At 30.8% G+C, this 14,765-nt stretch overlaps 1 protein-coding gene across 1 annotated transcript in view; it reads left to right on the top strand.

The window, feature by feature from the left end:
- The window catches only part of NBEA (neurobeachin), a 657,479-nt gene that overhangs the window by 149,426 nt on the left and 493,288 nt on the right, over window positions 1-14,765 (top strand). The window contains exons 12-16 of the mRNA XM_063101747.1: window positions 3,583-3,735; window positions 5,170-5,338; window positions 11,638-11,717; window positions 12,437-12,499; window positions 12,596-12,693. Coding sequence (XP_062957817.1) covers window positions 3,583-3,735; window positions 5,170-5,338; window positions 11,638-11,717; window positions 12,437-12,499; window positions 12,596-12,693 — 563 coding nt within the window. The remainder of the gene's footprint in view (window positions 1-3,582; window positions 3,736-5,169; window positions 5,339-11,637; window positions 11,718-12,436; window positions 12,500-12,595; window positions 12,694-14,765) is intronic.

Genomic DNA, 14,765 nt, shown 5'->3' with positions numbered 1-14,765 from the left:
GTCACAAGAAGGCTGTTGGGGGACTTGGTGCTATAGGCCTTCACATCTAGGCAGAAAGAAAGAGTTCCTTTCTCATAATTACTGAATAAGATCTTTCTCTTTAATATGATTGGTCAGCTTAGGTCTTGGCCTACCTTTGAACCAACAGTTGTTACTATGAAATTGCTAAACTTTCATGCTGAGTCTCTGAAGTAATCCTTACCTGCCTCCCACCCCCAGCAAAACAACAACAACAACAAAAAAAAATAATTAATATGATTGGATTAGGCTATTTTGAGCTGAATGGATATTTAGGATCAATATGTACCTCTACCACATAAAATAATTTTTTAAATAATTATTCACAGTTTGTTTAATATATAATCATGCATGTTCTATGTATATAGAATGGTTTCTGCAATAAAAAAGAACATTTTTGACAACCCATTTCGTTGTAGGCGGCTCGGAATGTTGTCAGAGAGTTCTCTCTTTATTGAATAGCAGTTTCTCCTTGTAACATCCAGTGCTCCTATTTGGCTTAGTTAATTTTGGAGTGGATGCTATAATTGTTTTTTCTAACTTCACAAATTCTCCTTCCAAATATGGTTAGTCATGTTTCATATAGTACTTCTTAAAAATTGTATATTTCTTCACCACGCAAAAGTAATATCATGTAGTTCAACTACAAGAGCTTGCATTTTCTATGAGATTCACATTGTGCTCTGTGTAAGGTTTATAGATTTATAATTATAATTATACAGGTATAATAACTTTTAAAATAATTTTACTTGAGAAAATGAAAGCAAATACCAAAATAGAAAAATATTTTAAAGTCATTAATCCAAGTAAACCATTTAAAACAGAGTTGGATACCTTCTTTCATCCTTTCCCAAACTCTGTGTTTTTTCTTATCTATTCTAATCTTATTCTATTCATGAATTTGACATGAATTCAGTTAAAATTTACTGAAGAATTAGAGTATGGATCAGGAAGATAAAAGATGAATAAGATAGTGTTCTTATATTAGGAAAGAAATATATGTGAATAACTAATGCAAGGAAAAGGGAGTAAGTACTATTTAGAGGTAAAGATAGAATGCTACTGAAGAGAATGTTCATTTTACAACTAGTAGGATTTTTGATTAGGCCAATAAGAAGACATAATTTAGAAAAATAGCTCCTAAAGATCAATTTTAGAATTAAAACTACTATGCAACAACATTAATTGTTATGTAAAAAGAACAGACACAATTTTTTTTAGTAATGTGGAATACCTTATATGATACTTCTAGCACACCTTTTAATATCATGGAGCAAGTTCAAAACTTGTTTGAGAGTTACAAATTACTTCCTCAAGTAATGTTCATAATAGTCAACCTTATTTTATATTGCAGTTCAGTGTTCTTTAAAGTACATGACAAATAATTTAAAGTTTGATCTCTGAGAATGTTTATTGAGTAACAGTATCTGACTGTGTTCTATTTCAGAGTTTTAAGCATAAAAGTAGAATGTATCAGATCATATTCTTGAAATCATTACTACTGAATAAAAATAGAATATATAAGATAAGGTATGTGAAATTATAAATGAAAAGGAACTGACTGAAGTTTTAAATAAAATCAATCTCTTATTTTAATTTTATTCTTTTTTTATACTTTTTTATTGATTATATATATTTGTGGGGTACACAATCAAATATCAATACATATGTACAATATGTGGTGATCAAATCAGGATAATTAATATACTCATGTTTATAAAACGTAATCAATCTTTGTGACCCTTAACTAATTTCTCACCACCACCCCCTCCCCATTTCCCACCTCTAATAACGACAGTTCTGTAGTTCTGTTCTCTCCTATTCCTCCATCTGTGAATAGAAAGTTTTAGAATTTAAAGTATTGTATTTTTTGAAGTTCCTTTAAATAGGACTGCCCAATCTTTACTTGTTTTATTCAATTTTTTTGTCCTCCCTCCCCCTTTGATAACCCAACTATTTGTTAGGATTATTTCCTTCATCTTTTAATAAAATTTTCATGTAAAGTTATGCTCTAAGGTTTGGCTTGAATTTTATAGGATATTGCTTTTCTAAGCACTAGTGATATCCTTTGTATAACACACATTCCTGTTAATATAAAATCATTGTTAGCCTTAGTTGATTCATACCGATAAATGCCACCTTCTCAGTAAAACCTTTTAACCACTTTCCACAAATTTCCTATCTGCCCCATGTTTTTTTCCATGCATTTATTAACATAAAACATATGACCTGCTTTACCTTTTTATTTTTCTTACTATGTCTCTGCCTTCTCCTCCCTTAAAATAACTGAAGGCAGAATTCAGTTTTGTTAACTCCTTTATTCCACAGTTCCAAGGAGAGAGCCTGGTGAATAGTGTGCACTCAAAATGTCTGTTTTCTAAATGACTAAATGAAAAGTCTTGAGCTTTACCTTTAAGGTAAAGGAAATGGATGCAAGGCTGTTATGGGTTGAGGGCCATGGTGGAAAAAGCAGGTGAAGCAAACTAGTGTCATGTGGGTGAAATTGGCCCAAGGAAATATTTTGTGTGGTTCAACAAAAAGTTTTTTAGTTTTGAATTTTATTTCCTTTGGGTACCTGGGGTAGCCCTCACCACTCTTTATTGCCTCCTACCCTAATTCATACATTATTGTTAACTACGTGCAATTATTTGAGTTTGTGACCCCTTAATGTAGAAGTATGACATGCTAGGTCAAAGTTATTGAGTTACCCTTGTTATGAGCATGAGGAATGTGGATACATCATGTGGAAGGTAAAATGGTAAGAGTCCACAATGTCAGTCCCTTGTAGATCTTGGTTATTCTGTACTGAATAGTGTCATATGAAGCTGTGGAAGCATAGGGTATCATCCAAGGAGAGTATATTTATGGAGAAGAGAAGGCCAAGGAAATAATATTGTAAGCAAAGGACACTGAATAGTCTGAGGATCATGAAATCTAAATGAGTGTATCTAGGAGAGTCAGCTCCTCTTTTTCAGAAACTATGGATAGGTCAGAAAGGTGTATGCTAAGCAAGATGCATTGCATTTGTCGATGTGGAATTCATTTTTAATTTTTTGAAGAAAAGATTCAGTGGAATGGTAGGGTCAATTTATTTTTACTTTGGTTGGTGCTTGTTTGAGTGAAAGCACTTCTCTTTCCTAATGTCTTTTTAAATAAATTTTTTTGTATTATCATGATAGTTATTTCACCCTATTTTAATTTCTATGTCTAACAGCTCTTCTTGTTTGTCAGTATCTACAAAAATGGAATGAAACCCTTCTTACTCATAACTTATTTTCTTTCTTTAGGTTGAGCTAATAGTGGCATGATTTTGCCTGAGTTGTTTGTCTGTAAGTGTCCTGAATAGGGCTTCAGATAACAAGCTATTACATAAAAAAATCCTAAAATTCTAGGTTTCTTAATATAATTAAATTTTTAATAGCAAAAGAAATATAAATTTTGTATTTTATGTTTAAGCTATTAGGGATAGCATATGAAAAATTTATATGTACTGGTACTTGTGAGAGATTATACATTTTTGTATTCTGGATCTTTTTAGCTAGAATTTCTGTTTTCTTCTTTTAGTCATCGCGAGTTCATATAACTAGAGCTGTCTTGGAGCAATTTTTATCCTTTGCAAAATACCTTGATGGTTTATCTCATGGAGCACCTTTGCTAAAGCAGCTTTGTGATCACATTTTATTCAACCCAGCCATCTGGATACATACACCTGCAAAGGTATGAATTTTATCTTCATTCATTTTATTTTAATGTGATGTTATAAATCATAGTTACTGGATCTAAAGTATCCCATAGAAAACATTTTAATTTTTCAGCTTATTTTGCGGTGAATCTAAGGCAATTTTCTTAGGCAGTATCAGAGATCAAAATATTAAATACATAAGTAATAAAATAAATGAAACTATGATTAAAAATTAAGCTTGGTGTAACGCTGCATTCTGACATCATTAGATGTGATTCATGATTCATGCCTTTCCAAGGAAGAGAATTTGGTACACTAGTTATTGAAAGATTAGGAAAGGAGAACAGAAAACTAATTGTATTATGAGCACTGTGATCATTTTGACTGGAAAAATTTCTTTCATTTTGAATGCAGAATTTATATCATGACATGTAAATAATAATTGTTTTGAAATAAATATATACATAAAATAAATATTTTTCTAGATATTAACATAAAATTTCTATTATTTTGCATACCCAAATTTAGTCCTAATATATCCTAGTGGAAGTCAATAATGAAGAGTATTTTGATTTTGAGCTGCCTTTTACAATTTTAAAATCTCCCTCTTACCTGGTTAGAGAGTGTTTAAGTTCTGATTTTTATTATGGTTCAACTTATTAATTATTGGACTAACCCCAAAACTGAAGTTTGTTCCCTCTTTTAAACCAGAACTTGCCATCTCTGTGCTCACATAGTCACATCCTTAAAGCCAACTGTATACTTATGACAATAGGTGAAAAAAATTTGAAATTAGTACATGAACTTTTAGGATATATGACAACACTATATATATATTTTAGATATGCTATAGCTGACTCATGTTAGTTCTGTTTCTATGATGAAATACATAGACTGTTAGCTACTGAAATTAACTTTGCTTAAGAGTTTTAGTCTACTTGACTTTTAAAATAATTTGATTTTCCTGTCAGATTAATTTTACTTATTGAATCACTTTAGCTACTAGATTACCTTTATTAAAATAGGTTTAATTAGAATATGTTGATTGTAGATTATTTTCTTTTTAAAATATAAATTATATTTAAATAAACGTTATTTTTGACCTCATAATAAATGGTCATTTCTTGGTCTTTACCAATTTGCATTTAAATTAGAATAGCATGTATACTGATTTTTCTTTGGCCTGGGCTCTGTGCTCCGGCCTCACATCCTTCCTCTCTAGCTCTTTGCTTTTCCAGAATCAGCTACTCACTTTAGTTACAAAGAACAAGTTGCAGCTCATGCAGCCCTGGAAGTTTGGGTGGTGGTTTTGTTTCTTAGGGATGAAGGAGAGATGCAACAAAGGAAGTAGGGAAACAATAAAAACATTAAGCACCTGGGGGAAAAAAAACAATAGAACGTATACTTATAATATGAGCACTTGAGACATTTTAAATTTATTTTAATAATTTGTTAATATTCCATATTAGGTTCAACTTTCCCTATATACTTATTTGTCTGCTGAATTTATTGGAACTGCTACCATCTACACTACCATACGCAGGGTAGGAACAGTATTACAGCTAATGCACACGTTAAAATATTACTACTGGGTCATGAATCCTGCTGACAGTAGTGGCATTACGCCTAAAGGATTAGGTAGGTACAATACTAATACTATTTTTACACTTTCCTATGATTGTTCTATATCCTGAGTACTGTTATAGAGAATGTGTGTACATGACTATGAAATTATCACTGAACTATTTTCTTTCTTATGCTGTAGACTTTTATATTGAGAATTATTTGTGGTAAAGAAGTTTATAGATTTGTAGTATTAAATTATTTTGGAGTAAAGGCAGGTAAAAATTAATAATTGTCTTCATATTAGTCTATATACTTTTTTGGATTCAGAAAGGTACTTTCATAATACTAAAAACAGATGAATGATATTGGTTACAACTGGTGTGTTCTAGTACAGTTGCTTTCAACATTTTCAGATGATTACCTTTGTATTTTTATTCCAAATTCATCCTTTGTTCTGAGTGTAGTAGAAATTAACTTAATTCTTTATTGTTTTATCTTTCTTGTTTAAAAAAAAATCCAGTTTTTAAAATTATACAAAAAATACATACTTATAGAAAATAAAATGGTAAAGAAGAAAAAATATTTTATGACCCGAATCCCAGGAATAATTACTTTTACAACTTTGGCATATTTTCCTCCACCGTTTCTTATTGCACAGATTGTGAAGATATTTAACCTTTTTTACAGAATTTAGATTTTCTTGATCTCTTGGCTTTTTTTCCCCCTCAGTTCTACATCCTAATCTAAGAGAATATATTATTTACATTGTTTCTAAATTTTATTTCTGTAAATAATAGGGTGATCTACTCCTTTATTATCATTTACCTCCATCTTTGATTTCTTTAGATTTACTGAGAAAGAGGCTAATGACAAATATTTACAATTTTTTTCAGAAATGTACCAGTGACAGTTTCAACAGTGTTGTGTTAGAGTGCTGTAATCAGCATGCTCACAATAGCATTGAGTATTATAGTTTCATAACAATCTTTTTGATAAGGGAAAATAACATTTCACTATTTTAATATTTATATAGGATTACTTTTATGTCCTTCTATTGATGGGGCTTTAAAAATTGTTATTCACACTCAGACGTATTATTTTGCCTTTTTTATGGTTTCTTCCTTTACTTTTAAGTTATTAACGCCTAAAATTTATTGAATGCTTGCCATGAGTTGGATTCTCTGCTAAGTACTCTACAATTTAATTTGTTTAATAATATATATAAAAAATGTAATTATAGATACATAGACATATTCATACACATACATAAGGCTATATCATATATAGCTATATTGATAATATCATCCTTATCTTACAGATTAGGAAACTGAAAGTTGGTAAAAGTGACAGCACTGAAGTTTGAATCATGTCTGCCTAACTGAGAGCTCCTGTTAAACACTATGGTGTTTTCTCTCTTTTAAACAAATCATATATTAACACATTAATTTCTGCTTTAAAATATTAATTTCTAATTTACAGAAAAGTTGCAATAATTGTGCAAAGAATTCTCATACCCCTCACCAGATTTCTCAGTATTTTACATTTTATCACACAGCCTTTATCAATCTCTTATTTTCCCTTTTTATGTATATATAAACACACATACACATACAAGTAGTTATTTTTTTCTGTATCAATTGAGAATAAATTGTAGATGTAATACCCTCTTACCCCTAAAAACTTTATTTCCTAAGAGGTAAAGTCACTGTGTTAGATAACCACAGGGCATCCATTAAAATCGGGAAATTAGCATTAATATAATACCATCATCTAATCCAAAGACCCCATTCATATTTCACAAATTATCCCAATAATGTTCCTTCTAAAAAAAAAAAAAATTCTTTTGCCCTAATTCCCAGTTGAGGATCATGTGTAGCATTTAGTTGTCTTGTCACTTTAATGTTTTTAAATGTAGAATTGTTCTTTTAGTGTTTGCTTATCTTTCATGACCTTGGCATTTTTAAAGAATACAGGCGAATTATTTTTTAGAATACTCTTCAATTTAGATTTGTTTGATATTTGCTCATGATGATTCAGGTTTTTCATTTTTGTAGGGAATAACACAGAATTCATGCTGTTTCTGTCTCACTGTACCATGTCAAGGGGGTACACAATGTTGCCTGTCCTGTTACTAGTGGTGTTAACTTTGAACATTGGATTACAGTGTTGTCTTCCAGTTTTCTTCATTATAAAATTAGAATTTTATTTATAATTAATAAGTATTTGGTGAAGAAATACATTGAAACTATATAAATATCCTGTTCTTCAACAGAGTTTCACCTACTTGTTTTAGTTCATTGATGCCTTTTGCTGGAATTGGTCTTTACTGTGACATCTGCCAAATGGTGATTTTTTAAAGATATTTATTAGTTTACATTCTACTGTAAGGAAGAACTTGCTTTTTTTTCCATTTATTTATTTTTAATTGTATCATTTTGGTATACACTCATAGATTTCTGTTTTGTTCAATGTATCATATCAACATTTGGAGGGCTGGACAGTGGCTTACTTGGGAGAGCATGGTGCTGATAACACCAAGATCAAGGGTTCAGATCCCCATACTGGCCAGCTGCAAAAAACAAAACATTTGGTATAATTTCTTTGCAAAAGGCCAGAGAGTAAGTATTTTAGGCTTAGGGAGCCAAAAGTTTTCTGTTGCAAGTAGTTAGCTCTGCCATTATGTTGCAGAAATAAGCACAGATAGTATGTAAATGAATGGCTGTGGCTTGTTCCAATGAAGCTTACAGGTGGCATGATTGATTTAGCCCAAAGACTGTAGTTTGTCTATTCCCTCGATTGTATCATTATTCATTTTGAAGCTCAAGTTGTTCCAGATTTGACCAGTAAGACCCTTCACATGGATTCTTGAGTCTCTATGACAAATGTCCATTTTTTTTTTAGTACTTCCCTACTTTCTGGCACAAGATGTTCTTGGTTCATCCTATACTTTCCTTTTCCAGCCCTGGAATCAGCTATTTCGATAAGGGGCCCTGATTTGCTTGGTGGATATGTTTTTAGAAACTAAAATCTAAACTAAAATCGGGGTGTTAGGTGTGCTTATTGCTCTTCAAATGTCATTATGTCCAGATGTTCTTAGTGGACATATCTAGGAAATATGTTTATATGTGTATATGTATATATAGATGTGTATATATCTAAACTGATCTGTCTGTATTAAAACAAATAAGTTCACACTGATACCTTCAATTCCAGTTCAAAACCACATCACTCAATCTAGCCTCAAACTTTGTTTGCAGCTTTCTTGTTCAATATTGAGAAATCTGGCTCCCAGTATCTTTAATATGTTTATATATTTTTTTATTCCACTTTATGAAACTGATATTTTGTCCCAACACCATCACTTTCTCAGCTTTAACGTTGCCAGTTGTCTCCAACCATCTCCACAGTTTGGACCATTCTCTGAATGGTCCCTGTTGCCTCCTCAGCTCCAATTGTTTATTTGGAGCTCACCCCCTATCAGCCTATATTATCTCCTTGGCCCTCACCTTGAAGGTCCTGCCAGACTCGGTTGCCTCCTTGGCTCTGTCAGCCCCTGGGTTTCTCCCTGGCTTCTGCTGCCTCCTTGGGACCCTTACCTCCAACGTCCCACTGGCTCTGGTTATCTCGAGGAGAGTGGAAGAGAACCAATAAATATATTTCAAAGAAAAGTGGCAGAAAAGTAGAGGAATATTTCTTTTCCTTTATGGTTTATTTTATTCTTTTTAATGTTTTAATCCTTCTGAAATTAATTTTATTATTCAGTGGAGTGTGAAGTTCTGACGTGAAGTATGTAGTTTTCTAAATAACAACTTTTTAAAGTACCATTTTGAATTAAAATTCTTTCTTTTAAGGACTGTCTAAAGATAATTTGTACTGCACTAGCTTTCATAGAACTGTTATTCATGTATAGGCATTCACCTTGAGAAGTAGGATCTTTTTGCTTTGACACTTTTGTCTGTTAAATTATTATTATTATGATTTCCTGCAAAAACATTAATATATATTAAAAATATCATAGTAATACATGGTCTTGGTAGTAGACAGTGTTACTAGTCTCATATATCTTTCAACCTCTCTTTCTCTGTTCAAACACAAAGTTACCTATGCATACACATAGAGTTTAAATTACAGATGTGTCAAAGACTTATTTTGAAAATGTCATAAATACAAAGTGGTATAATTATACATATAAATATAAATAAAAGTATATATACACATATATTAGGGTATTTAAAAGTTTTTAGAAAAATATAATTAAAAAGTAATGTGAATCTTTTCATGGATATTTTGAAGACTCCTGGTATGTAAAATGAACCTTATTTAAAATTCACCAAGCTTAAGAAATATGTGTACCCATCAGTGGTCACATCTCCTTTCCATTTGCTGCCATAGAGATAACCCCATCCTAAATTTAATGTTTACTATTCCTTTTCTTTACGTGGATGCTTCTTATTTTTTACTATGCTTTATTCTTTTGGTATTTACATGTATATTTCTAAATAGTTTGTTGCTTAGGTTCTGTGTTGTACATAAACGGTATAATTTGTGATTGCTTTCTCACTCAGTTTCATATTTGTTAGATAAATATATTTGTATTTCTTTTACAAAAAAATGGATTAATATATACTCACACACAACACAGATGTGTATATATTTCTCTGGAACATGCTGTTTCCATTGTGCAATATGTGACAACAGTAATTATAGCTAACTTACTAATTTACTGAGTGCTTACAGTTAAAATGGGACAGGCACTATTCTAATCCCTTTACATATGCTGATCCATTTAATCCTCACAAAATATCCTATGACATAAACAATATTATTATTCTTATTTTAACAATAAAGAAAAAAAGTAACCCAAGGCCCAGAGATATTATAATACTTGTCCAATTTTATGAAGTATGGCAAAAATTTAAATAAAAGTGAGGAAACTATTATTAAGATAATGTCTGTCTCTACTGGGAAGGAGTGGGGAATGATGTCATCAGGAAGGAGAATGTGGCACAGAGCTGAGGGCTGGAGTAGGGTGAGGGCTTTAGCATGCTAGACACGCTGGGAACACAGCCAGTTGTTAAATATTCAGGAAGTTTATGAACTGATTGTTAAACCATCGGCAGCTTGAGCTCGAAATCAGTCATGGTGGGAGTATTTACACAACAAAAATCAGAAAAGTGTAAATGCTGTAAATCTGGACCTCATCCCTCTACCCCTGCAGCTCATTTACCAGTACACCAATGGTTTATGGCTTTCCCTGCCAGACTACTGTCAGTGCTCAATTTCTTGACCTGAAGAGTGGTTATACAGGTGTTCATTTTATAAAATTGCATTAAGTTGTACATTTATGTTTTCCGTATGTGTGCTATATTTTACAATGAATGATGTTTTTGAAAAAGTAAAACCAAGTGTTGATAAGGAGGGAAAGGGAACTTTGTGCACTACTGGTGGGATTGGGACAAAAAAAGTGGAGAGCAGCCTGGGGTATAGGGAGCACATTTCTTTGTAAATAATAGGTAGAATGGATTGTTTGGGTGAGAATTTGCTCACAGATATAATCATCTGCATATAAATATTTGTTGAGTGAATATATAGATGTTATAAATTATACATGATGGGATTGTGCTTTTAAAAGTTATAAGGCACCCATATAAGTTCTGGTTGCTTCAAGAAAGGCTTAATGTTAAAGGTTTTTCATGGGTCTAGATACATTTCTTAAAAGTATTGTATACATATATCATTTCATATTCTCATTTTTATTGATAATTAGGTATTTTACAATTAAGTACTTTAAAATTTAGACATAATGATTGAACTGATATATACATTTTAACTTTTTGTACTCATTTTCATTTATTGTCTCAGCAAGCATTTGAGTGCTCACTGTAAATATGTATTTTGTATACAAGTGACATGAAAGAAAAAAGCTGCAAAACAAATAATTACAAGAAAATATAATCTCACCTTTTCTATGCTTTATAATGTGTGGAGTAAAAATGGAGAGGGGTCTTTGAATGAAGACAAATTTGAGGATAGAAGAAATATTGGGAAACGTTTAATAAAAACAGGAAAGAGTATCTGTGTAAATACTTGGTGATCATACATTTATCAATGCGTGGTAATATATTGTAATTTTAAAAAATTTTCTTCTTTCCCCCAAATCTGACATTCAGTGAATAAGTTAATTTCCAAAAATTTAAAAATTAATTTTGGATGCTCTGATATTATTGAAATGTGCCACATTAATACTAATAAATGTCATAATTTTAATAAATATATTATTAAGTAATTAAATAGTATCACAACATAATTACATTAAGCTTTTTTAATATCATGGGGTTTTTTTTCTTTTTTTTTTTTTTGTCTTATTATAGATGGTCCCCGGCCATCACAAAAAGAAATTATATCACTACGGGCATTTATGCTACTTTTTCTGAAACAGCTCATACTAAAGGTAAAATAAACTTATATAAGTCAGAATTGCAGTATATTAGGTGAAAAGGAATTTTTGGTATAGTTTAAAATTGTTATTGTTAAATTAGCAATAACTGTCTTTAATTCATGAATTGCTTTCAAAATTCTGTAAAACTTTGTATTAACTTTTGTTGAACTTAACTTTTGGTTAAATGCCTTTTGAGATCCTCCATGTCAAAGGATGTGGCAGAAATAGACAAGGAACATGTGAATAAGAATTGAGTATAAAGATTTTATTCTAGAAAATGGTCTATGTTCCAGTTTAAGAAGGCTTACATAAAATATTTTATTGCAGTAGGATCTTTTAAAGATTAAGATGAAGACAAAAGGGAAAATGAAGGTGAAATTGTGAGATAATACACAAAAATTGATACTGTAAAGCCTGGCAATTGTACTGTTCTAAGGAAAGAGTAAGTGATTAGAAAATAGTAATATGAATATAGTTGAATGATCAAAATATGCTAACTTGTGATAGTGAAGTCAGTTAAATATTAACTAAAAAATGATATAATTTTTAAATATTTACTTGTTTAACTTGAAATGATATCTGTGAATTATGAGGTATCTGGAGATTTAAATTAAAACATCACTACTTTTAAGTTGTTATTTTCTTTTAAGTGGTCATTTTGATGTCTTTCTTTAAATACCATTTTAATTTTAGATTTAAATTAAGTAATAAAATATTTTTTAAAAAATTAGGACCGAGGTGTCAAAGAAGATGAACTTCAGAGTATATTAAATTACTTACTTACAATGCATGAGGTAGGATATGTTATGGGTTTTCTATTTTAATTATTTCATTTGAAGCTTTAGAATAAAATTGTAACAACATAAATATTGGTGATTCTTATTATGCAGGATGAAAATATTCATGATGTGTTACAGTTACTAGTGGCTTTAATGTCAGAACACCCAGCCTCAATGATACCAGCATTTGATCAAAGAAATGGAATAAGGTATGATTATATTAGTAGTATTGTTAGAACTTAATGGAACATAGTTGTACGTCCTAGAATAACCCTGTTCCATCAATGTTTGAATAAATATAGGAAAATCTTACACATAAGAAGGTAATAAATGGAGAAAGCTGCTATTAATCCTCTAATACTCAAAGAAACTGATGAAGTGTATGGCAAATGGTCGCAGGAATCAAGAAGAGTAATTAAAATGTTGTTACTATAGTAAATACATTTCAGATAGTGGGAAGAGCAATTTTTTCGCAAGAAGACAAAATAAAGCATAATATGTTTCAGCAAAAGAGGACACCAGAAAATTATATGATATTAGGCTGAAGAGACATTGGCCAGATTTGGAAGGTCCATATAACAGTAATAAGTTTGGATTTTTTTTTTTCTTTCAGTGAATGAAAATTAAAGAATATTGAATAGGAAAATGATGGGCTCAGATTGCCATTTTGTTAGATTTACAATCAGAAGCGTGGAAGATGAGTTGGAGAAGGACGAAACTGATATATTGAGATCAGAGAGATTATTTTATTCATTAGTAAGAGATATAATGACCTAAGACAGTGGCGGTGTAATGGAAATAATAAAGATGAAAGACGTTTTAGAACAAGAAGCCCAAACCAAGCCAAAATAATTTGAAAATTAACTTTAGTTATGGTGATTATAAAGTAACTCTGTTTATAGGTGAAACACAGTTTTTTGATTAGCATTCTTATGAATTTACATGTATACTTTAGCCCTTAGGGATTTTTCCTTTTTTAATTTTCTAGAGTTTGAGTTAGTGGAATGACCAGGAAATCTAGATAATGCCATATATAACTCAATAAACTTCCTAAATAAAGATTTAGGGTGAAAAAGTTTATAAAAAGAGTTTGGAAATAATATATCAATGACTGTCAAGTTTTTTTTTTTTTTTTTTTAGTGCTTCTGGTTAGCCATTTATATTGGCAAATTACTCTCTAGCCTTGAAGAACTCCTTTTCAAATCACAGAAGCAATCACTTCATTTCTGTATGGATATCTAGTTTGTGATATCAGTATAACCTCTGAGTTTGTAACCCATACAGCTGCTAATCTATTTGAAGAATATTAAACATTTAATAATTAACGACTGTGATTATTTTCTTACTGTGAGGTTGAACTATATGAAACTGTTGATAATGTAACTGACTGTACCAAATAATGGCAATTTCATATGGTTTGACATTATAATATAATACTATTATACTCATTCTTCTAACATTATATTTAGTTTGACTACTTAGTATCCTTGACATTAGATCCTGGTTTGTTTAATATATTACTTGATCAATTTAGTGAACCAACTGAAAATATCCTCATTACTGTTGTGCAAGATACCAAACTTAGGTTCTCTAATATGATGAAATGCAGAGTAGAAATAGAACTCTAAATTATTTTGAAACATTCAAAATATGATCCTGCAAAGAAGAGTGCTATTTGATTATATCTTTACGATTGAAATAGTGTTTTGAATGTATGGGATGAAAGGATTGATTAAGCACAATAAATACAAAGGCCTTGTTTCTCATGGTTGACTACCAGGTGAACATGTTAGATTTTACCAGTATGTTAAAAACAATCACAAAGATGGAAAATGGTCTTCTTTGCTACTTCGATGTTTCCACTTCAGAAAATGTGGAGAAAGTATAAAGAATAGTATAAAGCATGGAAAAAATAGGCTTTTTAGATAGAATAATATTGAAAATGCTTAAAGCATTACAAATCTGTATTCTTGAAAGTAGAAACTAAATGAAATTTTGGGGGAGGGGAACTCTGGTCAGTTGTAATTCATACGTACTAAAAACTAAACAAAAAGAATGAATTTAATTCTGGTGTCATTTTAACTGAATTTACGGAAGCCCTTGTGATAATAAATAATGAACTGCGCAGCTAAAAGTTTGATATTTTTATATGTGGAAATCTTCAAAGAAAAGAATAGATAACTACCTGTCTTACATACCTTAGACCCTTTTCTGACTAAATATAGTGAACTTGAGCAGATGAATTAGGATTATTAATTAATAATATCTTATTATACGAGTA

The sequence above is a fragment of the Cynocephalus volans genome, chromosome 7, assembly GCF_027409185.1.
Source record: "Cynocephalus volans isolate mCynVol1 chromosome 7, mCynVol1.pri, whole genome shotgun sequence".
In the NCBI taxonomy this organism is placed as follows: domain Eukaryota; kingdom Metazoa; phylum Chordata; class Mammalia; order Dermoptera; family Cynocephalidae; genus Cynocephalus; species Cynocephalus volans.
The sequence above is the reverse complement of the archived record's forward strand: the minus strand, read 5'-3'. Positions and strand labels throughout refer to the sequence as shown.